Source organism: Sander vitreus, chromosome 23 (genome assembly GCF_031162955.1).
Source record: "Sander vitreus isolate 19-12246 chromosome 23, sanVit1, whole genome shotgun sequence".
In the NCBI taxonomy this organism is placed as follows: Eukaryota; Metazoa; Chordata; class Actinopteri; order Perciformes; family Percidae; genus Sander; species Sander vitreus.
In genome coordinates, this window is record NC_135877.1 from 178,143 (window position 1) to 203,709 (window position 25,567).

Sequence of the window (25,567 nt, forward strand, 5' to 3'; positions counted from 1 at the left end):
GTTTTTGAGATATGCTCATTTTTATGAGCAGAGTGTAAAGGCGTTTTATCTGCAATAGAAAGGTGTCACACGGTTTTGCACCAGATGTCATGGAACATGACATCACAAGTCATCACAAGCATACAATGTAATGACATGAAAGACAGAAGCCTTAGCTTTCTGCTGCAAAACAACAATCCGTAAATCCAATTGTTTGTTAAAACAAACAATTGGATTTATGGATTATGGTACTATTTACTATATGGTTGATCAGAATTTTCCCATAATACTTTGATATAAGGTAATGAATGTTCCACTGTATGATTTGCTACAAACGCTGTTCTCTGTGCTGAAAGTAAAACAGTACTTTATATCTTCAAATTACTTTTCTTTTGGTTATTTCTACTCAGCAAATCTGAATAAATGTTTTTATCTTGACGTGCAGAATGAGTATCTTTTTCAAACCTTTTTTGTTTCAATCTATTCCTTATAATCTTTCACTCTAATCCTTCACTCTTGTCATGATCTCCACAGACCATCCACGTGGCGATCGTTTGTGCAGGTTACAACGCCAGTCGAGACGTGGTGACACTGGTTAAATCTGTCCTTTTCCACAGGTACAGCAATGCTCTTTTTGACTTCTTCTTACACCAACCAAGTTTCCTAGAAATGAAATTTATATACAAGTCATGTATATATCAGACTTATTTGTCAAGATTGTGATGACCATGACATTTAACCTCAATTTTTCCAAACCCTTACTGAAAACAACTCATTATAAGTTGTGTCCCAAGCCCAAACCCCAAACAGGGCTTAACCTCGATTTTGTCTTTTGAGGTTCACCTTAGTCATTCAGGCAGTCTTACGTTGTAAACATACATACAACGTAGATTGAATATTTGAAAGATGTCAACTTGGGAATTTGGCAACAATCTAGCGTCAACCAAATGAAAGTGGCCTCTTTACTGAATGTTCGGAACCATTTCCTGATTTAATGAAAGAGTGGCATCTCTCTTAAGGCCAATTTATGGTCCAACCTTAAATTAACAGCTTAGGTAAATACGTAGGTACATACGTAGGTACATATGTTGGTACGTGTAAATACAGACCATACACTGTACCCTTCGCTGTAGCCTGACGTGCACCTCTCACAAAAAGTAACACGTTGCGGCAACGCAAACTGCAAAGCAGACCGCAACAACTGTGATTGGTCCGCTTGGTAGTGTCACATTTCCCCTGGCTCATTTCCTGGTTCTCCTTCTCCATAAACAACATGAACTCAAGGAGAGGGTTAACTTTTCCTACTACAGATTTCCCACCATGGTCAGAAAGCACAGGGGAGACACTTTGTTTCTCTCACTATGACTCTAGAGTCACTACTCGCTCCGAAGCTAATCACCTTCACTCTCTCACTCGCTCTACCACACACTCCCTACGCCTACACACATTCCGGCCCTGCTATTCTCTTAAAGCGATACACTAGAACAAGGCAGAGCGCATAAGTATAAACTTCAAGCCACTAACGTAGGCTATGGCGTAAACTCTGTGTAGAGCACCCACAGAATCATAAATCCCGTTTTAGAATGACAAATATTGTCATGTGAAAACCTGTTATATGTGATAAAGTAGATCTTGAAAGACAAGCCTGCATTCCTGCAAGCTGACATATGGGCACTTTATTGTTAAATAGTGTGAAACTTTACTTGATGTTAGTTGTGTGCCATTAGTCTTATGTAAACATAAATGATGAATGCTTTATTCTGTGTTGGAGATGGAGGACCCATTAGTAATCAGTTAGTGTGCATCAGCATCACAGCTTCTAACGGCACTACTTGTTAATTAGCTCCAGAGTTGCAGGTGAATTAATCATAAGTGCAATAATAATTCCACTTCATACTGCTAGAAAATTAGCTTTAACTCTAGCTGGTAGACAGCCCTTTCGTCATTTATTTTCTTTTTCATGACTAGATACTTAAGAAGCACAGTCTCTATCTATTGTTTTAAATTGGCTGAAGTAACATAACATTTCTGCCAGGTTAAAAATATTATGAATAATAAATACAGTATATACTGCACCACTGTTGTGTTTATTCATAAACATGCTCATGTTTGAGGAGTAGCCTTATACTGTATCTGCTTAGAAATCATGTAAGATGATGCTCTGTAAAACTTCAGATCTGCACTCATGGTCCTCAAATTTAGATTTTGCCTTTAGCATCTAAAGTAATCTAGTCTGTACATCGATGGTTACAGGCAGCTAATGCAGCATGACTTTTCATGGTCCAGATTGGCCAAAAGCTTAACAAATAGAAATATATAGAAATATTGAATATGCTATATATTCTGTGTGAAACAAAATTTAAATCATATAGGCCATAGTTACTGTACTATACCGTCAGTTAACATCCAGCAGCTGTATGTTGTTTAGACTCCATTGTAAATCAAATATTTGCCACCAGTTCATCTTTTTCCTCAGTGATGGAGAGCCCTTTTGAATCGCTCTCAGGGCCAGATGTACGTACATTTGCGAATGTAGCGTTATCAGCGCCATGGCACGCTGTGATATTTCAGCTTACGTCATATTTACCAAACCTGCATTTCATCGGGTAATCAGCGCCTTTCTCCACCCACTATACCGTAAATTGCGCTGTAGCAAAGCATTAAGTACTTGTGCTATGATACGGCTGAGTGCAGACTGCGATATTCGCACTGCTGACGCTATGACTGTTTGAAATGATCCTGATGCCAATATTTGTAATGTAGCGAGGAGTTTAACAACTGCTGGAATGGAATGTGAACGTTGAGTCGGAGATTCAATGTCATCTTTGATTTTTTCCAGTAACTGTAATATTGCATGGCTGCTTAATCTGTAACGCTTAATGAGTTCGTGTTCACTCAACTGAAAAAGTGTGATCCTTTCAAAAATCCTTTCAGCTTGTCTCCTTGACCAATTTCTTCGTCTTGCTCGGATTACTGCTGCCATTTCACCAGGAGGCATATGCGAGGAAACCTGCTTGCGGCTGGTTTACACCTGCTTTTAAGAGGCGGAAAATTTTCCCCGCAAAATAGAGGCGTGCTGTCACGGGAGGTTTTTGTACATACCACGGAATACATAATTAGGCGCACTTTACGCTTCCCCTCCCATCTCATTATGGAAAACTCCCACTTTCCCCTTCACCCTCCCATGAATGCATATGCATGACACGGAAAAGCGCAATTTGCCATTTTCAGTTCCCGCAACAGGCAGTCTGCGCTTTTTCAGTGCGGCCTGTTTGTACATACCTCGCCATGCTTTTACGCGCATGTTGCGAAACAAATACGCCTGAAGTGGGCACAAAAGCGTTAGTACATCTGGCCCTCAGTGTGTGACTGATTCTGTTTCACCTGAACAATGGCCAGTCAAACAGCAGCTGTATATGTCCTGTCGGGGTAATCCAATAATGTCCTCCCCAGAAAAACGATAGCATCTGTTCAAAAGCTTTACATGACATGTGTATTTATTCCTGACAGGTGACCTCTCATGGCTGTACAAATGATAACTGTTCCATTAGAAGCTAAAGTGGAAGTACCGGTAATAGACATTGTTACACAGCACGAAACCTCTTTTATGGGTGGATGGTTGGACATGTAAAGCATCTGGCTTTGACATCAGAGTTCAGTTTGCCTCTCTGTCAACATTGGTTTCTTTTATTCATGAGCACAATCTTTCCCTGAGCTTAGTCAAATAGTTTTAGTTGCTGACACTCAACCAGACATAATCTAATAGCTCAGGAATCATTTTTGTAATGGTTATGTGGGTCTGACAACATTTTGTCGTTAAATATGTTGAATTGTTGGGTGTGTCATCCTACTGGTAGGTGCACCAGATCAGAAAATGCTTATATGGATAGTTTGAAAGGCAATGACAAACCAATGGATAATCCAGAATGAATATCAATGTTAAAGCCTCAATTGTGCGACCAGCGACATGCTACAGAAGTCATTACAGAAAGAGCTGTTTTTTAATGTTGCTGATATAGAGGAAGTAATTGGCTATGTATGTAAAGGTTGACTATCACTTATATATATTAACCAGGTGCGCTGGTTTCCCCTTCCACACTAAAATGTGAGACTAAAAACAACTGTAATTGTATCTAAGTTCATATAAACCACACTAAATATGCTTGGTTACAACAGCCGCTGACTAAAAAGGTTTCAGAGAAAACCACTGCTCTACACTAAGGATGAGACAATTTTGATCCACTTTATGTCATGGTTGTGAGTTTCTGTTGTTAGTGTTTCCTGTTTTATTTTGGTAGTCTGTTTTTCTCCCTTGTCATGTCTTGTTTAACTTCCTGCTTTGTGTTTTCCCGCCTTTTGTGATTGTCTGCCCCACCCTGATTTGTTTCACCTGTTACTGATTCCTTTTGTCACCTGTCTCTTGTTTCACCTCGTTACCTCTTGTATTTAGTCTCTGTGTTTCCCTTGTCTAGTGTCAGATCATTGTATTGTATTGTATTGTATTCTATTCTATGAGAGTTTGTGTAAGTCTACCCCTTGTATGGTGTTCCTGTTTTTGTATTCTTGGTCTTTTGGCTTCCTGGAAGTTTTGCATTATTTTGCCTGCAGTCTTAAGGACTCTTTTCGTTGAATGGATTTTGTTTATTAAATCTTTGAACTCAACACTGCCTGCTGTCTCTGCATTTGGGTCCGCCACATTCTCTGAAGCCTGTTACACTTTATTGATATTGGCATCGATACTGACCTTATTAGGCAGATTGTGTATTTACTAAATGTAACTGATCCCCATTAAATATCAACTAAATATTTATATAGTTAAAGTAATAATTTTGAAGATTTTAATTTAAATGTCTGTTAACAAGGCCCACTAATGAAAACCCTTGCATTTGTAGTATTACATATTGGGTGTCTGTGGCAACATTCCTGGGAAAAATCACAAGCTGTGCACAGCAACACGGCGACTAGGGATGCAAAACAGAACCATAAAGAAATGAACCGTTCACTACACAAACCACAGCACATATTAGCCGCAGTTTTTCGGTTCCATAACTGGGATCACCGGAAGCGTGGGCCATGTAAGCTTTTTGTTATCTAATCTGGCATTTACCAGCATTTTAGGTAGTATTGAAGGTATTTCCGATACTGGTATTGGTATCAGAACAACTCTAATATAAAGAAATGCAATTTGATTACAAAGAGACAAACAGAAAACAACCAGAAAGGCACACAGATGTGATTAAGGGCATTTTCACACCTGAAAGAGAAGTAATTAAACTAGTAATGCTACTGCCCAACACTGCTTGCAGTACAAGTTAGATTTAGCGCCGTGACGGCGACAGAGGTTGCAACAAGGTGTAATAGTGACAAATGCTGGTTCAACCAGTTTAGCCTCGTCCACCAGAACAGACCGGTGCAACCGGAAATCGACCCAACTCTAATCCCTACTCTACATATGGTACTTGAAGGTGAATGCTCAGGTTCAGGAAAACCCTTTTCTTTTTTCCACTTTTGCCTGAGCAGATGAGAACACAATGAATCTGTATCTGTGTCCCCTCAAAGTCTTTACGGGAACAAGATAACAATATTGCATAATGAAGATTACATGATTAGATTATCATAGGCACAGCTCTAATAATCAGGATGTACTTGACATATTTGCTTCCTTATCGGCATAATCCCAAGTATCTAGTTAAAGGCTTGTTGCTGTTTGTCCAGAGTATGCGAAGACCCTTTCTATTTGCACCGGTGTTGTTGACAGCTTGTGTGGAACCAGAGTTCTGATACATTTTGACAGCTCCTAGCCCCCGGTAGTTATTGATCAAGTGCAGCTGACACATTCATTCCCAAAGTCTTTCAGCACAAGACACCCAAGGGTGCCCGCATCGTAACTATTTCTTGACCTGATTTGGAAGCCCTGAATACCTATTTTGTACATTCTTCCTCTTCTATGTGTGTGTGTGAGCTGTAGGATACAGAGTGTGCATGCTTTTCAGGATGAAGCTTTGGGCGTCTTGTCTGATGAATCACCTCCTCACTGTGCTGTGTCTACTTTACCAGCCCCAGGGCTGACTGCATACACTCAAACTACAGTATATAGTTGAGATTATGCGCATAAGATATATTTATTGAGAACATGTTGCTTCTTGAAAGAAGGAATATGTGTGTGGCCATCATATTTGGTATATTAAAGGGGCACTCATTTTACAAGTCAAGGCTGGCCAATAAGATACTTTAGTTTCGGAATTGATACAATACTTTGAGGAATGTAAATGTTCTTCTCAATCCTCTTATCTTTTAACAAATTAAGCTACATTTTAAATATTGTCGGAACAACTATATACGAATTTTGCCCATACGAAAATAAAAAAAATTCAGATTTGAATCGGGAGCTATCTGTTCAATCAGTGAGTAAAAAAAAAACTACAAATCTGACTAGGCATTTAATGCCATATTTTACTACTCTGTGCTTTGGAAAAAATTTGGTCTGTACCAAAAGAGTACTGAGGTCACACACAGGTCTTTTTTTACTGCCAAAATATTTAATATGAATATGCATTATGAACTCATACAACCACTGATAGCTATGTGGCAAACGTAGCTATCCATGCCCCCTCTCTCACGTGCAGGCACCTGACACACACATACACACAGTGTTGCCAAATTGGGCGACTTTCTCACTAGACTTACAGTAGCCAGGTCATTTAGTCAGGGCTTAACTCTGAACGTTGAGTATAGCACCGAAAACAATTAAAAATGTAAGCCAACGTGAAGCTTACCAAAAACGTAATGTGTGTGAAGGTGTCAAAATACATGCAGGTCTCTAAACTAACTCTGTATGTCTGGGCGGGTCTGGTGGTCAGTCATGAGTGACACGAGTTACAGTAGAGAAGAAATTATCACAATTTATTATTAATTTGGAAAGTAAGTCAAGTTTATGAGTTACACATTTCAATGTTTCAATGAATAAGACATCATGTTAATATTTACAGGCCATGTTCAAAACCGCATACTATACTAGCAGTGCGTACTGATTTAGCCAAAATGCAGCATGTAGTATGCAGTACGCCAAAAATACCCAGATGTCGTACTGATTTGGAGGAAATCTTCGGTATACCTCGTACCAGTCTATCTCCATAATGCAAAGCGCCGCAACAATCACAACAACCGCACATTGCCGTTGTGGCCAACAACTCTAAACTTTTTACATTGTTTGTTTGCGATTTCATCACTAAATTAACTTCTGAGACTTTATTATGCGAGAAATCAACTATATAGAGCTCAAATATGGGCCATTTTACAAAAATTGATCAGGAGACTCGTGGACAAGAGGCGTTTATTTCCACGATCGTTTGTTTAAATAACACAACACACATATCCATTATAAGATTAACTGGAACCTGTGCTCATAAGTGTACTTGGTACCAGAGCACCCTAGGCCAAAGGTCAATGATCGATTTTATAATCGTTTCATCTGATCTGAGGCCATATGTTTTGGACACTCGGGTGAAGAGAGGGGCGGAGCTGTCAACCGATCACCATCTGGTGGTGAGTTGGGTCAGGGGGTGGGGGAAGACTCTGGACAGACCTGGTAAGCCCAAACGGGTAGTGCGGGTAAATTGGGAACGTCTGGAGGAGGCCCCTGTCCGACAGACTTTCAACTCACACCTCCGGCGGAGCTTTTCGTGCATCCCTGTGGAGGCTGGGGGCATTGAACCCGAGTGGACAATGTTCAAAGTTTCCATTGCTGAAGCTGCGGTGAGGAGCTGTGGTCTTAGGGTCTTAGGTGCCTCAAGGGGCGGTAACCGGTGGTCAGGGAAGCCGACCGACTGAAGAAGGAGTCCTTCCGGGATATGTTATCCCAGACGACTCCGGAGGCAGTTGCAAGGTACCGAAGGGCCCGAAGGGCTGCAGCCTCTGCCGTGAAAGAGGCAAAGCAGCGTGTGTGGGAGAAGTTCGAGAAGACATGGAGAAGGACTTTCGGTCGGCACCAAGGTACTTCTGGAAAACCTTTCGCCACCTCAGGAGGGGAAGGGGAGAACCATCCAAGCTGTGTACAGTAAGGATGGGATGCTGTTGACCTCAACTGAGGAGGTAATAGGGCGGTGGAAGGAGCACTTTGAGGAACTCCTAAATCCGACTAATACGCCCTCTATGGTAGAGGCAGAGCTGGAGGATGAGGGGGGATTGGCATCAATTTCCCTGGTGGAGGTTGCTGAGGTAGTTAAACAACTCCACAGTGGCAAAGCCCCAGGAATTGATGAGATCCGTCCAGAAATGCTTAAAGCTCTGGGTGTGGAGGGGTTGTCTTGGTTGACACGCCTCTTCAACATTGCGTGGAAGTCTGGGACGGTGCCTAAGGAGTGGCAGACCCGGGGTGGTGGTTCCCCTTTTTAAAAAAGGGGGGACCAGAGCGTGTGTGCCAATTACAGGGGTATCACACTTCTCAGCCTCCCGGTAAAGTCTACTCCAAGGTGCTGGAAAGGAGGGTTCGGTCGATAGTCGAATCTCAGGTTGAAGAGGAACAATGCGGATTCCGTCCCTGGTCGTGGAACAACGGACCAGATCTTTACTCTCGCAAGGATCCTGGAGGGAGCCTGGGAGTATGCCCAACCAGTCTACATGTGTTTTGTGGATCTGGAGAAGGCGTATGACCGGGTGCCCCGGGAGATACTGTGGGAGGTGCTGCGGGAGTACGGGGTGAGGGGGTCCCTCTCAGGGCCATCCACCTCTGTACGACCAAAGCGAGAGCTGTGTCCGGGTTCTCGGCAGTAAGTCGGACTCGTTTCAGGTGAGAGTTGGCCTCCGCCAGGGCTGCGCTTTGTCACCAATCCTGTTTGTAGTATTTATGGACAGGATATCGAGGCGTAGTCGGGGTGGAGAGGGGTTGCAGTTCGGTGGGCTGGGGATCTCATCGCTGCTTTTTGCAGATGATGTGGTCCTGATGGCATCATCGGCCTGTGACCTTCAGCACTCACTGGATCGGTTCGCAGCCCAACTTGTGAAGTGGCTGGGATGAGGATCAGTACCTCTAAATCGGAGGCCATGGTTCTCAGCAGGAAACCGATGGAGTGCCTTCTCCAGGTAGGGAATGAGTCCTTACCCCAAGTGAAGGAGTTCAAGTACCTTGGGGTCTTGTTCGCGGTATTAGATTCAATTTATCGCACCGTTGTGACGAAAAGAGAGCTGAGCCAGAAGGCAAAGCTCTCAATCTACCGGTCAGTTTTTGTTCCTACCCTCACCTATGGTCATGAAGGCTGGGTCATGACCGAAAGAACCGGCCGAAATGGGTTTCCTCAGGAGGGTAGCTGGCGTCTCCCTTAGAGATAGGGTGAGAAGCTCAGTTATCCGTGAGGAGCTCGGAGTAGAGCCGCTGCTCCTTTGCGTCGAAAGGAGCCAGTTGAGGTGGTTCGGGCATCTGGTAAGGATGCCCCCTGGGCGCCTCCCTAGGGAGGTGTTCCAGGCACGTCCAGCTGGGAGGAGGCCTCGGGGGAGACCCAGGACTAGGTGGAGGGATTATATCTCTAACCTGGCCTGGGAACGCCTCGGGATCCCCCAGTCGGAGCTGGTTAATGTGGCCCGGGAAAGGGAAGTTTGGGGTCCCCTGCTGGAGCTGCTACCCCCGCGACCCGACCCCGGATAAGCAGATGAAGATGGATGGATGGATGGATGGAACCTGTGGTTTTTCAAAGTTACTGTGTGTCACTCACACACCGGCCACGGAGAAGGCAGAGGCGAGGGAGAGCAGCGACTGACATGGCAGAGAGATACCCTTCTTGTAAATAAATTATAACATATAGATACATTAGATTTAATATTTTAGTTCATAATTAGGGTTTGTTTTATTTGCTTATTTCACATGAATAAAGATGTAAGGGTTACTATTTAAGTTTCAGTTTCTTAAATTTTCAGCATCTTATAAAGTAAACAAACAAAATTATTTATATTTTTCATTTGCAATAGTGGTGTGAGTTCTTTGTTTTTCCCAGTGCTTTAAGAGCTTGTTCAAAAGCTCAGCCTGGCCTAGCATACTGCAGAATAAAATGATTTAACGGTTTCATACTGCATACTACTGATGAACGCTGATTTCAGTTGCACCACCATGTTTCTATAGTAGCCCAGAATGGACAAACCAAACACTGGCTTTAGAGAGGGTCATTTGCGCTTTTACATTACCTGAAGGCCACCGTAGGTTCTATTACATGCTTGGAATGAGAAGGATGAGCGTAGGGGTATTCAGCAACATGACCGTTAGATGCCACTAAATCCTACCCACTGCTCTTTCAACTCTCAGTAAATACATAAATTCTGATGTACTATGTCGATATTCTAATTTAGTTTGTTAGTTTTCGGAGCAGCATTTGTGTGCTAATTGTTCAGAAAGGTTCAGTCTTTATAGGTTTAGTTTCCTTTCTACAGTAGTTTTGGTTGGGGCCAGGTGTAGCATCTCGGATGTATGTAGCTACATATACAGACAAAATGGATAGTTGTAGTACTGTAGAAATAGCAAGGATGTTGAATGTTTAATGTTTAATCTCTGCACTGCTTTAGTGTTTGATAGGAAGTAATTGTAGGCATAGAGCCATCTCCTGGAGTGCCAATGTTAAGTCTGTTCTATTTCTGTAAAAAACTAAAAACAATCAATAAAAAAATGTATTTGCATCCATGTTTATGTTGACTTTATTTTGTATTTTTTGGGTAAAATTATTAAAATAATTTTTCACTGCTTATTTGTGTTTTGGTTTGTGTTTACTAACCCTGATCTGGATTGGTTGTGGCTCCCTCTGTTGGGATTGATGTTGCTAGTGGATGATTTATTCCACCTGTGCAGTATTGGTTCTATAATTAAACCCACCTGTGTGTGGAGTATTGATTGTAATTGCCTGTGCACATGCTGAGAAAGGACGCTGCCTGAAACGTCCATTGTGTGGCAATAAACTATCAAATTGGAGTGCTGTCCTAGTAGCTTTATTTATGATTATTCACTTTTAGCACCTAGCTTTTAAAGCTTTCTAAGATAGATCTATAGATATTTCTAATGTGGTAGTTATTTAATAGGCTGTTGAAACCCAGACAATTGTGCTGTTTAGTAACATTTAATAATGCAAAATAACAAAACGTTGGATGGATAAAGTCTAATTTTGAAAATAACATGACAATTTCGGGTTTGATAGAGTTACTTAATTTATTCATTTATTCAACACTTCAATTAACATAAATATGGTGTAAATATGCTAGATTTAGCAAAAATTGTTATCTTCAGTCCCTGGGCAGGCCAATGTTGTTTGTCATAATTGTTTTCTTTTCCAGTTAACCCAGACATTTTTCAACCCTCACAGAATTATCCCAATTTTATGGAATAGACAGATTGGCTAGACTGGGTAAACCCAGCCCGATCTGCTGGCGATTTGATTTCACCCTTCAGCTCAGGCCGGAAACCTGTACATTCTTCTATCCTGCTTCCGTTACAAATCTGTGGGGACCAATCACAAGCTTGCTTATCCACCTGGCGCGCTATTGGCATGTTTAACACGTTGACGATAGGGAAGCAACGGCAAGCAGCTTTTTGATTACATTCAACATGGCGGCCACCAAAGCACAGCAACCCGTTTAATGCCGCTGGCTCTGCTATATTACCCGGATCGTTAGTCTGATTGGTTGAAGGACAATCCAATTGCGTACAGAGTCATTTGAACTATGCCCGATGATCACGCCTTTTGTGCAGTAGAAAATACAGAGCAGACTCCCCAGACTAATGTTCAATCTTAAAAGATTGAGCTTATTCATTTTGGGTATGTGTGTTTGTGTGTGTGTCCATAGGCGGAACCCACTACATTTCCATTTCATCACAGACTCCATTGCTCAGCAGATCCTGTCCTCTCTGTTCCATACCTGGATGGTCCCTGCCGTCAAGGTCGACTTCTACGATGCAGATGAGTTGAAGGTGAACAACACAACCTCTCCACCTCATTTACTCCCAGCTTCCCTCAGAAATACTCCGACCTGCATTCAACTTCACTTGCTATCCTGTAGTGCTTACTGATCTGACACCACCTTCTTTAATTCTTTGGAGAAGTTATTAGCTCTGTTAACCATCTTTTAAGGATGCTGGGTCACACTTTATTTTACGGTACATTATTGAGCCGTAATAAACCATAATTTCTATTAAATTATACCTAGAAATAAAAAAATAATGTGGTCTTTATTAGACAGTAAATGAACAGTTATACCATCATTAGACAGAAAGTATGCTGTAATTGGTACATTAATAAGATGTATCAAATTAGACCAGAAATAATGTGATCTTTACTGGACATAAAACAAACTCAGTTATACCCTAATTAGATAGCATACACCTAAATTATGCTGTAATGTACGTTGAAACCACTTATATTGCCGTATTGAACCCAAAATATACTATACTTAAGACACTGTTATAACAAATGATGCCCCATTAGAAACCAAATATCGGCATAGCCTTTATAACAGCCAGACTAACCACAGAGAGCTTGACCCGATGCTTTTATATAAAGTACACATTTATAAAATTCAGACAATTTCACAGTAAATGATCCCAACCCTGCTTTGGTGTGGTGTTTCAGTCTGAGGTGTCATGGATCCCCAACAAACATTACTCTGGAATCTACGGCCTGATGAAGCTGGTGCTCACTAAGACGCTGCCGTCCGACCTGCAGAGAGTCATTGTCCTGGACACAGACATCACATTTGCCACTGACATCGCTGAACTCTGGGCTGTCTTCCACAAGTTCAAAGGTAATACAGCTCCTATTTTCAAACTCTATGACATTTCACTGTATGAACATTCATATTTTACCAAGGGTTTGACCAATATGGCAGTTACTAGTAGTTTTGTCTTGAAACTGATGATGGTTATTTTGTGCACTAATCCGTGTTTTCAACAACTACCAATTTGTTGTCTAAAACTGTGTGTCACGGATGCCCTGCACTTTATAACTGCGCAACAAATGTACAGGTACAAATAAAATAACCTGAACAGTACAGTCAGACTAAAGGTCTGTTATAGAAGCTGTTGGCCTGTCGAGCTTTAGTAATTTTTTCTCCCTTCACATTTTTGATAATGGCTGATTCATGACTCACCATGTAGGATTGTTTCTGTTGAATCAAATATGTTGTGGGGATCAGCTGGATAGAAGCTTTGTGTTACACAGGTGGTGTTCCTGAAATAAGCCTTGAGGAGTAGCTCTCCATCTTTTCATGAACTACATTGTATGTGCTATAAATGAAAATAGTTGAAGATGAAACCCTGGCTGCTGTCACACATCTAATACTAATAATACAATTACAATAATACATTTTATTAGGAGGCGCCTTTCAGAACACCAAAGGTCACCTAACATTAGATAAAAACATAATAAAACAGCAAGACAGGCAATGACAAAGACAAGACACAAAATGAAAATGTGACACTAGCTTAAAAAAATATATATATATATATATGGTTGTGGAAAGGGAGGCAGTGTATTTAATTAATTCTAAGTTATAGTGAGTAAGCCAGTTTAAACAGGTGGTTTTTTTTTATACCAGGCCAATGTATAAAGTGTCAGATTTTCTGTTTCTGAAAGTTTAGCTGCCTGCATGCTTCATCAGAATTGCTTGTTGGATGTTGGAACAGAATGGGACACCTTCTCCTCCCACACCTATTCCCACGTCAAATTTGGGAGTCAACAATTTCTGTGAATTTCCGTTTTCACTTTGTCATTCACACCCACTTCATGTAGTGATTGGCCAGCTGTGTGGAGGTGAGAAAGGAGCCAGGGTTTGAAACAACCCGACACATTTGAGCAACACTATAAATGCATTCCAGGAGAGTCTGAAAATGTGCGCCATTATATATATTACATTTAAACAATATGACATCTTACCCCTCTCTATGAGATCTGGCTTTTCATTCCGCCTTCCAGTGTGGCTCATCAAAACAACCATAAACCCTTTTGCCTCTCAACATGGTCATACAACATGTCTGACAAAGTAGTTCTGCCTGAGCATAACCCAATCCTTCCAAATACTGTTGGAAGCAGCCCCACCTAATTCTGCCATTGAAAAAGGGGTTTCAGATACTGTTAGACAATCAGACAAGCATAGTCAGACCTTAATAGTATGAGAGAGGACAGGCAGGAAGTGTGGAGGCGATAGGACACAAAGTCCTATATACAGTGGGGAGAACAAGTATTTGATACACTGCCGATTTTGCAGGTTTTCCTACTTGCAAAGCATGTAAAGGTCTGTAATTGTTATCATAGGTACACTTCAACTGTGAGAGACGGAATCTAAAACAAAAATCTTTAAATAATTAATTTGCATTTTATTGTATGACATAAGTATTTGATCACCTACCAACCAGTAAGAATTCCGGCTCTCACAGACCTTTAGTTTTTCTTTAAGAAGCCCTCCTGTTCTCCACTCATTACCTGTATTAACTGCACCTGTTTGAACTTGTTACCTGTATAAAAGACATCTGTCCACACACTCAATCAAACAGACTCCAACCTCTCCACAATGGCCAAGACCAGAGAGCTGTGTAAGGACATTAGGGATAAAGTTTTAGACCTGCACAAGGCTGGGATGGGCTACAGGACAATAGGCAAGCAGCTTGGTGAGAAGGCAACAACTGTTGGCGCAATTATTAGAAAATGGAAGAAGTTCAAGATGACGGTCAATCTCCCCCGGTCTGGGGCTCCATGCAAGATCTCATCTCGTGGGGCATCAATGATCATGAGGAAGGTGGGGGATCAGCCAGAACTACACGGCAGGACCTGGTCAATGACCTGAAGAGAGCTGGGACCACAGTCCCAAAGAAAACCATTAGTAACACACTACGCCATCATGGATTAAAATCCTGCAGCGCACGCAAGGTCCCCCTGCTCAAGCCAGCGCATGTCCAGGCCCGTCTGAAGTTTGCCAATGACCATCTGGATGATCCAGAGGAGGAATGGGAGAAGGTCATGTGGTCTGATGAGACAAAAATAGAGCGTTTTGGTCTAAATTCCACTCGCCGTGTTTGGAGGAAGAAGAAGGACGAGTACAACCCCAAGAACACCATCCCAACCATGAAGCATGGAGGTGGAAACATCATTCTTTCGGGATGCTTTTCTGCAAAGGTGACAGGACGACTGTACCGTATTGAGGGGAGGATGGATGGGGCCATGTATCACAAGATCTTGGCCAACAACCTCCTTCCCTCAGTAAGAGCATTGAAGATGGGTCATGGCTGGGTCTTCCAGCATGAACGACCCGAAACACACAGCCAGGGCAACTAAGGAGTGGCTCTCAAGGTCCTGGAGTGGCCTAGCCAGTCTCCAGACCTGAACCCAATAGGGTATGCGTATGTCATGCAATAAAATCATACAATGTGATTTTCTGGATTTCTGTTTTACATTCCGTCATTCACAGTTGAAGAGTACCTATGATATAAATTACAGAGTTATATATGCTTTGTAAGTGGGAAAACCTGCAAAATCGGCAGTGTATCAAATACTTGTTCTCCCCACTGTATCCTGGGAGGGCACGCAGGCAGGAGGAGAGAAGAAGGCGTTGGTGAGTCACTTCTATGATTTATAGGTAGTGCAAAACAAACATAGGTGCACAAGAGCCACAAAACACTATTCCAGCCAATCAGCATCAGGTGGCATGTGCTAGCAAGTGATGGAGAGGGGGAGGCAGTGGCCGGGTCCAGCAGTTATCAACAAGAAGAGTTTGCAGCGAAACAACAAAAGAGGAAAAGGACTGAAGAATAAAAAATAAAAAAGAAGACAATCAGACAAGCATAGTCAGACCTTAATAACATGACAGAGGACAGGCAGGAAGTGTGGAGGCGATAGGACACAAAGTCCTATATATCCTGGGAGGACACGTAGGCTGGAGGAAGGAAGAAGGCGGTGGTGAGTCACTTCAAAGATTTATACGTAGTGCTGTCCAATAGTGCAGTGCGGCCAGCAGGGGTTTGGATCAATCTTAATTAGCAGTTGACTCCAATGCAGCACCTCTGCCACCCACTCTCTTTGCTGTCCAGTCTGCCTGAACTGTCTAGCCCCATTGTTTTTAAAGCATCACAACAGTCCAGTAAGACACATTCAATAAATGTTACTCTCAGGTTTTAGCTTTGTTTAAACAACTTACAAAGATGGTCGGGAGGGCTTATACAGTGCCATGATTTAACCAGCACAGCTCTTATTTTATCTGGTCATTAACGTAATGAAGCTCATATAAGCCACCAGCATATAAGGGATGATTAAATGTTAATTTATTCAAGGAGTTTACATACAGTTACCACATACTGGCCTACCCAAGGCAACCACTAGGGACTATGTCTTTGGTAGAACTTGCTGTAAATTCTGGTATTTAAACTTAAAATGGCCAAGTCTCAAATAATAGTGGCCAGCAATAACAAATAAAAGGCATTACCTAATAAAGGCCAGCTAATAAAATCATTGACATAATAGTGTGTATATATATATATAATAGTGTATATTTCCACAGCACTAATTCCATCAGTACAACAGTTTTGTATAACTCACCACCCACTCTTTTTTAACAGAAAAAAAGCATTGTAAGCAACTATTGACGAAACACATTTCCTGCAGATGTTTCTAATTAAGGCTTTTAATGTAAAATATCTGTGCAATAAGTGTCAAGTTTTATTGTTGGTAACTTATGACTGAACGAAGAAAAAAAGCAAATGTATTGTATTAATTAGTGAGTGTAAAAGTATTTGTGTTTAATAAGAGAAACTCAGGGCAGCTGTGTGGTGAGTATGACATGTCTCTGCTGTTGTACTGATGGGATTAGTGCTGTGGAAATATACTAAAATATGATAAATGAACAAATTAAATCAAACCATCTGTTAGCTAATACTAAGTGTTGTTTCTGTGATTTGGATGGATGAGATATTTTAGATTTGGTCTGTAGTGTTAGGGGTCATAGATTAGTCTAAGTTAGACAGTTTCACAAAAATAAAGACTAACTCATTTGAATCCTAAAAAGTTAGTCACCCTACCCCCAGGCTAACTCAGAACGGAGCCATGTTCCCATGGTAACAATCACTTACAGCTGTCATGGTTGCTTGGTTAGCCATGTCTTTGAAAAAAGTCTTCATTTACCCATGGCAAATTAATTCTACTAAACTGCTTTGTGCAGCAGATGAGTTTAGAAATCTATCTTAAGTCTGACTATTTACTTAGTTAGATCTAAGCCATAGTAAAAGTATATCTATGTAACCTTTTAAATGTAGGAGGTATGACATTTATTTTAATGTTTTAAACAAATGAATTCAGTAAGCTAAACTACCTACTAAAGGTGGTGGTGATACAGTGGCAAGGCAAGGCAGCATTATTTGTATAGCACATTTCAGCAACAGGGCAATTCAAAGTGCTTTACATAAAACATTAAAGAGCAATTCAAAACAATAAAACATAAAAACAGATAAAATACGAGATTTTAAGACGCTAGTGTAACGGCCAGTCCCATTGCTCTTACTTTTTAATTCTCTTTATATGCTTACATAGATTGTCATACAATTCCAGTTTTCAACAATGTAAATTCACAGTGGTACATACAGTGGTTTAGAAAAGAATCAGCACTGGAACAAAAGCATCCTGGCATAGCTGTATCAGGAGATCAGATGCCTGATGAAGTCCGACGTTGTTGATCCGGCATCATTTATCTTGGTGCCACACACTTTGCATGTAGCTGTTAGCTTACTGCCACTGTTTACCAAGTTATTGAAAGCAAAACTAATGAGAAAAGGCACAACTCCAGGAGGATTTGGTGTCGCCATCGGCAATGCATTTTTTTATATGTGAGTGCGCGCACATAGGTGCATGCGTTACGTTGCACATTATGGCAAAGGGCAGGGGACATACAGCTCGTCATACGTTTCCCCGTATATGCGCCAATAAAAGAAAATAGAAATACATGAATACATTTTGATTTAAAAAGCAATAATTGCATGAAAACAGGTTGTTGACGAGTCTCGAAGCTCGAGTCCGAGTCAAGTCTGAAGTCTTTTGGGTCGAGTCGCAAGTCAAGTCTGAAGTCAGCTATTTGTGCGACTTAAGTGCGACTCGAGTCCGAGTCTCAGACTTGAGTCCCCATCTCTGGTATTAAACATTAATAGGCATCTGAACAGTTAGGCCGGTTACACACTGGAAGCGTCTCGCGAGCGTGGCGTTTCTGTTGCGTCTCAGAAGCGTGGCGGCTACGTGGATTTTTCTGTGTCCCACACACCAGAAGCGTGTCTGACGCGGCGCTGCTTCTGGGTACAGGGAGGGCTGATCTCGGGACTTAGCACCGACAGATTCAAACTCTGAAAAATGGGTAAGTATTACGATGTTATTGTAGCCTATCCTACCCTTTATATATAGGCTACATATGTTACTATGGAAAATTAAAACGCTATTTGTTCTTTTTCAGTTTGAGTTGTTGACAGAAGAAAAGCCATTGCGGCCCTTCTTTTGTTAAGAATTCGCCGGAGGAGAAACAGACGACGATGGTGGGTTCACCTTATGAATCGGACAAGAAAACCTTTCGGAGCTTATTATCACCTCGAGTTGCAACTTGATTCCGAAAAACATCTGAATTACTTTCGGATGTCAGCGGTACAAATGGAGGAGATTTTGTCTATTGTTGGACCCGACCTGACGAGGCAGACAACCAATTTCCGTGATCCTATCGAGCCCAAGCAGAGGCTTGCCATTACACTCAGGTAGGCTTGTTATTCTCTGTATACTAAAATAACCAAAGACAGTTGTACACGAAGAACTTTTTTTAATAAACAATTGAACATTATAAACGTTTAAATACCAAAACACAATTCTTTACACAAATATATTATTCCACATAATGGTTTCATAACTCAATTATTTACAATTAAATGTCATTATTTACAATTTGTGGTAGGTGTGGGGTGAAGGGTCAGACAGATCCTCCAAAAATGACCTGGGAGAGTCAGCTTGGGGAGGAACAGGATGATATTGGGACCGGGCTTGGTGTGTGGGGCTGTATGGGTGAAATGCAGTGGAGGTGGAAGAGTGGCTTTCTCTTATAGGGCCTGGAGTGTTCCTCTGTGCCAGCTGTCTGTCCTCCAGTTCAGTGAGGTATGTTAAGAAGTGAGTTTGGGCCTGTGTTTGTGCCTCACGTGATAGCCTATTTAGCCTAGGCACCAAACTCAAAGCAAAATAATACATCTCCTCCTGCGCAGTAGGGACATGAGGGGGGACATTTGATGCTGGAGTGGAGATGATGTCCAGTAGCTGTTGCTCAGCTTCAGTAATTAATTGTCTTCTCCTGTCACGTGCAGGTCTTGTTTGGGATGGGGTGCTTTGTCTAGTCTCTGACAGAATAGCTTGAATGCGGGGGTGGGTTGCAGAGGGACTAGCTCGGGGGTGGGGGTGTTTGACCTCTGTGATGTTGGACTTGCTGTGCGGTCCACATCCTCCTCTATTGCGCTCATGTCAATGGTGTCTTGTGTTTCGTCCATTAGCTGTACTGGATCCAGTGAACATCTTGAGCTAAAATGATAGTAACAGTGGTCAGTGTGATAATCAAATTTAACTTTATACAATTAATAAACCTGTGTGTACATATAATGTAAACAATGAAATGTTTTTGAGCTACGAAGTTATTCAGTATACCTACAACCAAAACAAGGAAATTAAATTACATACTAACCTTCTTGGTTGCAAATGACCGCAGCAGAAATGACATCTCTGCCTCATATTTCCATTCCTTGACTGTCCCACCTGCAGAGCCACTGGGAGGATGCTTTTGTTTTTTATGCTTTACAAAAGAATCTCTCAGGACCTTCCACCTTCTTTTGCAATCATCACCTATGAGGAGAAAATATAATCTCATCATAGTACTAACAGTAATATTATTACTACTATATTATTATTACTCATATTGTCAATGACATCTTTTTCTTTCTGACACAGATACCTTGCAGCAGGAGAACGCTTTACTAGCCTGGCCTATCAGTACCGTGTGGGGGCAATGACTGTGTGCTCATCTGTGCACATGACGTGCAGTGCCATTGAAAAAAGGATGATGGCAACCCACATTCCTCCACCAACTGAGGACCAGTGGAAAGCCATTGCTTCCAAATTTGGAACAAGTGGAAATTTCCAAACTGCTTGGGTGCGATAGATGGGAAACACATCACCATCAAAGCACCGCCCAATTCTGGAAGTCTGTTTTTCAACTACAAGAAGACATTCTCCATTGTTCTTCTGGCACTTGTGGATGCAGACTACAGGTTCACCTACATCCAGGTGGGAGACTTTGGCCGGGCCAGTGACGGGGGGGTGTACGCCTCTTCAAGGCTTGGCAGGGGCATGGAGGCCAAAACACTGAATGTGCCCGAAGACACCCCTTTACCAGGTTCAGGTGTGCAGGGTCCCACGCCCTACGTCATTGTCGGAGATGCGGCGTTTCCTTTGAAAACGTACCTTATGAGGCCTTTCCCAGGTCAACATCTCCCAAGGTGACTTGAAAACTTCAATTACCGACTGTCCTCGGCCAAAATGGTAGTTGAGTGTGCCTTCGGCATCCTCACTGCGAGATGGAGGGTGCTGCTCTCAAGGCTGCAGATCTCACCGGACTATGTGGACACTGTAGTGATGGCTTCGTGCATCCTGCACAACTTCCTCACCAACCCATCGCAAAACCAGAGATGGCAGGACGAGGTAGAACAAACTGGAGACAGGTTGCCTATTATAAGGAACATGGGAGGAAACAGGGGCAGCAGGGATGCCTATGCAGTGTGAGAGAAAATAAGCACATTCTTCAATTCTCCAAAAGGGAGCCTGTGATCACATCATAACTCATGTAGTTTTGGATCCATGCCATACCAGACTTCGATGTGGGACAGTAGTGTTCATTGTAAATAGTTTAAAAACTTGGTTTTCTGTTCTTGTATATAGTTTTTCATGTTTTTGTGTATTTTAAAATGTTCTGTGTGGCACTTCAATTAATGACCTGCAAATATTGTTTCTCTGTTCCTAATTATAAGAAATATCCTAAATAAAGAATGACATGTTAATCTCTCCAAAACAATTTATTTTATTTATATTATCACAGTCAATAGGCCTGCACTGAAAACGGCTGTGATTTGTGTCTGTGGGGTGACTTGAGTTTTGAAAGGTTGTGGAGATTTTTCTGTGATATGTGGCAGATGAACACATCACTTCAAACTAACTTTTTAAATGGTAATTATATTGTTAGTATAATGTAATAGTGACAAAAACACACGGAAATAACAACTTGACGTTTACATATTCCAAAAAACAAATAAAGCTTTGTATAGGTCAATTAGTTAATTACGTGGTGAATGGATTTCTGAATTTATGAAATGCAAGCAGGAGACAGCAATAAAGTGTGTGCTGGTTGACCAATAATAAAGGAGGGATAGATAACACACCTGAAAAGATTAGTAGTTTATAGGCTATGAAAAAAATTTTCTACACCCTGCTCCCTCAAACCTCATCGGAGCTGAAAGTCAACATGTAAGCTACCGGTAAGTTGCCTATAACATAACGTGCACATGTAGACTAGGCTATATATGTAAACCTACCATCATAACCAATAGCTGTGGCAACTGCGTCCCATGCTTTCTCCTTTTTTCGTGGATCTTTATAACAAGGATCCTGTGTATCGTACAGTAGTCGGTGTTTCTCTACCTCTTCAATTAACCTGCTGTCGTCCATTGTTGCAAACTCAAAGTGTAGACTTGAAGGTGTCCGGTTTCAACATTAAAAAAAGTCACGTGATTTAGATCACCCTTGTTCGACGTACGGGGAGAGAGTTGTTAAACAAATATATAGCCTACTGATTTGATTAAAGCAAGACAACGTCGGCAGTATTGACTGCAAAATATGTTACAGAATATTTCGTTCTGTATGACAGGTGCAATATTGGAAAATCTTCTCTCTGAATTTTTTTTATTACATTATATCTACATTGATGTCAAAACAGAGACTTTCAAACATCAAGATGTCATTTATTAATATGCATTCATGTCTAAATGACAATGCCTGGAAACGCTTCCAACACGCTCGCGTCTCCGTGAAAAATAGGCGTCGGTTCTATTTCTAGCAGGCACCGCTCGAGCTCTACTAGCTAGTTTACTTAGTTAGCTTTAGCCGTTTTAGCTAATTTCGGTGGTCGAAGCAAGATGGACATATAGGACACATACCTCTCGTAGAGCATAAGATTCTGAGCATTTAAAAAAAAATAAGTAAGTCTCTACCCCATTCCTGTGAGGAGTTATGGCTGTTTAAAGAAACCACAGAATTAGCTAAAACGGCTAAAGCTAACTAAGTAAACTAGCTAGTAGAGAATGAATGCTGCTGCTACAGGGATACGTTTGGGATGAGGAATCCTCAGAAATATACTTGTTTGAAGACTGGCGTGATCCTTTCAGTTAATTACCATTACAATATCCATATTACCATTCTTTTCCCAAAAATCCCTACCGGTATTCACTAAAGTGACTGTCACTTACCACAGACAATGATGAGCAGCTATGAAGTCCGTTGGTAACGTCTTTCGGAATTTTGAGAGTAAAATTCTGTTGAGGTTGTGAGCCTGTTGATCGCCAACTAGTAGTGAAATCATCACAGATCCATTGATTTTGGTTGGATTTTTATAATTTTTTCTGTGGAATGAGTATACTGTTTGGTGAAAAGAATGGCATATTGACTGATGCCATAACGTGGGGGAATAGTTGATTGCCAATGAAGTAAAGATGAAAATATTGGAAAAAAGTGAGAAAACGCCTACAGTTTTTGCATTAAATTGAGCCAAAATCAGGTAGAAATGTGTTTTAAGAGTTATTTTTTCAGTGGATGTTGTCAGCACATGTTCTGTGCATCTGGAATGCTTATTGACAGCTTACCCAACCCACTAAGGATTTGAGGAAAAAAATTTTCACATTTTTATGATAAAAAATAAAGGATGCATACACTAAAATGCCCACAATTTTTTTTCGCGATATTTCCGGCAAAGCAGAGCCTCCAATTATTGGTTCTTAGGGTCAAAGTTAACAGAAAAAACACAAATACAAAGTATGGCAGACCATGTCAGGTTCAACCCATTTTTGAGACTTTGGCTCCCCGACTATCAGGAACAGTAACATTGGACAACACAGGAACACTAGAAAGCTCAGGAACACTGGACTGCTGAAGTTCTGGAAGGCTGCCAGGCTTGGAGACAGGAAAGCCAAATTCCTGCTCCGTAGACAGCCAGCGAACCTCCATGAGGTGCCTGACAAAAGTAGGATCCTCTTCATGAATCTCACAAAAAAAAAATTCAAAAAAGTCTTACTGACCGAGTCCAGAGGGTGAAAAAGAGGCACAAACTCCATACCTGCTGGGTCCATATTTGGTCGGATTATTCTGTCACGGTGTGTTAGAGAGGTAAGTAGCAAGGCTTGGACCCAAATGCAGTTCAGTTTAGAGTAGAGAATTTATTAACAAAAAACTACAACAAAAGGTGTCCAGAAACTGGCACAGCAAAGACAAGTTCCAAAAAATCTCAGAGAAAAACAAAATACACAAAAACCACGAGGAATGCAGTGACAAGAAAAAGCAACTCGCCCACAAAACCCTAAACAGCAAACAATAATCCGACAAGAGACAAAGACAGAACAGGAACTAAATACACCAGGTAACGAGGACTAACACTGGACAGGTGACACAACAGGTGGAACAAATCAGGGTGGGGCAGAACAATCAAAAAAGGCGGGAAACAAACAAGACAGGAGACAAGACAGACTACAAAATAAAACAGGAAACAGAACATAACAGAAAAGCAAGACTACCACAAGAAGACCGAACAAAATACCAAAACCCTGACAGAATGGGCATTCTGATACTAAATCACAGTTTATGTATCGTCCAGTTTTCAGATCGTTTCAGATTTTCCAATGTGTGTGTATGGGGACGGAATGTTGAGAGCTAGAGGGGAAGACGCAGTACGATTCTCTGAAATTTTTCCTTACAGTTTTCACTCTTCATACATCATGGTTGGTCAAACTGTAGGAAATCTTGTGTCAGTCGCAGACATGTAACTATGGAATCCACCGGACTTAAACTTTTGGCTCTGTTCATATCAACTGCCGATAGAAACAATGAAAAAAAAATATCTGAAAGGACGCAGACGGTTCCCTGTTTGTGACCTGCTCTGTGTCGCATATATTTGACACCACAAACATAAAAATCAAATAAATGCGTTCGCCAGACTTTTATCTCTCTTGTGATGATAATATTTTTGCGGTTTGGACCCACAGTTTTTGAATTACAGAACAAACTTAAGAGGTATAATTATCATTAAATGGACATGTTTGACCCATTAACGATACTATCTACCCCTCCCTGCTCTACTCCCTCACTGCGGAAATCACCATAGCAACAAGTTCTGACACACACACACCTCCTATCATAGAGACTCTTTACTGTAGGCTGTGTTGTCCTCTCTTTGCAGGACATGTCAAACAGCAGAGTAAAGGTAGCTCAGATCAGCTGTTACTAATGATATTAACTATATACCTGTGTTGACAGTGGCCTTTACTCAATCATTGTCGAATCACTTTAGCAACACGTACTGCCACAGGAGGAGGAGAAGAAAAGGAGAGGACAAGAAGAGGAGAGAAAGAAAGGAGGAGAGAAGATGAAGAAAGGATAAGAGGTGTTATTTGTCAGCTAACATGATGTCAGGATGGACTAATTGACCAACTGACTGACTCCTAACTGACTTCAGGCCTCAACACCAACAGCTGTTTTCACAGAGATGAGACCTACCAGCGTAACTCCTATTGCTTAATGTTTAATACTGTGACAGATATGACACCCTGCTGATCATCCTGTGCACCATTCTTGCACAGGATGATCAGCAGGGTATGGTGTGTTGTGTAAGAAATGTGAGGACAGTAGCTGTCCGAAAAGGGCATGTTCTTTTAAAAAGCCTCAAAGAAGGGTGAATATTTCAAAAAGTATTAATGTGATTTGAAAGTTGAATACTACACTAACATTTTAAAGTTTGAATAGAGTTTCTCAAAAATTCGGACTAACCAAACACACACTCCTCCTCCTATCAAGGAGACTCTTTACTGTAGGCCGTGTTGTCCTCTCTTTTCAGGACATTTACTGTTAGCCAGTGTTATTCAGATGTACACCAAGTAGTAGGCACACTGTCGTAATTTTCTAGTTATTTCATACAATTGAACTGTCAATATCAAGGTTGGTTTGGTTAGCAATCCTACTACTTCAAGCCTTCTAAGATACTACTACTTGAAGTAAAGCTGAATGTTTCAGCCAAATATCCATTAACGTTACCATAAGCCATTACTTTTTTCTAACTATTTCAACCGTCAGCAAACTATTTCAGCATTTAGCTTTTTTAACCAATTCTCCATTACATAATAATTTGAACTGTTTAGTCATTACTTTTGACTAGTTGTTTCTACTATTTTAGAGTGACCAGATTACCCGGAACTAAAACCGGGACACTTTGCGCGTGACCGTAGTGCTCGTCTAGTCTAGTCATATAAATAGTCTTT

General features: G+C 41.3%; 1 protein-coding gene across 1 annotated transcript in view; it reads left to right on the forward strand.

Annotated features, from left to right (window-relative positions):
- large1 (LARGE xylosyl- and glucuronyltransferase 1) overlaps positions 1 to 25,567 on the forward strand; it is a 200,865-nt gene that overhangs the window by 88,168 nt on the left and 87,130 nt on the right. Inside the window, exons 4-6 of the mRNA XM_078242511.1 lie at positions 514 to 596; positions 11,797 to 11,920; positions 12,579 to 12,750. Of these exons, the coding sequence (XP_078098637.1) occupies positions 514 to 596; positions 11,797 to 11,920; positions 12,579 to 12,750 (379 nt within the window). The remainder of the gene's footprint in view (positions 1 to 513; positions 597 to 11,796; positions 11,921 to 12,578; positions 12,751 to 25,567) is intronic.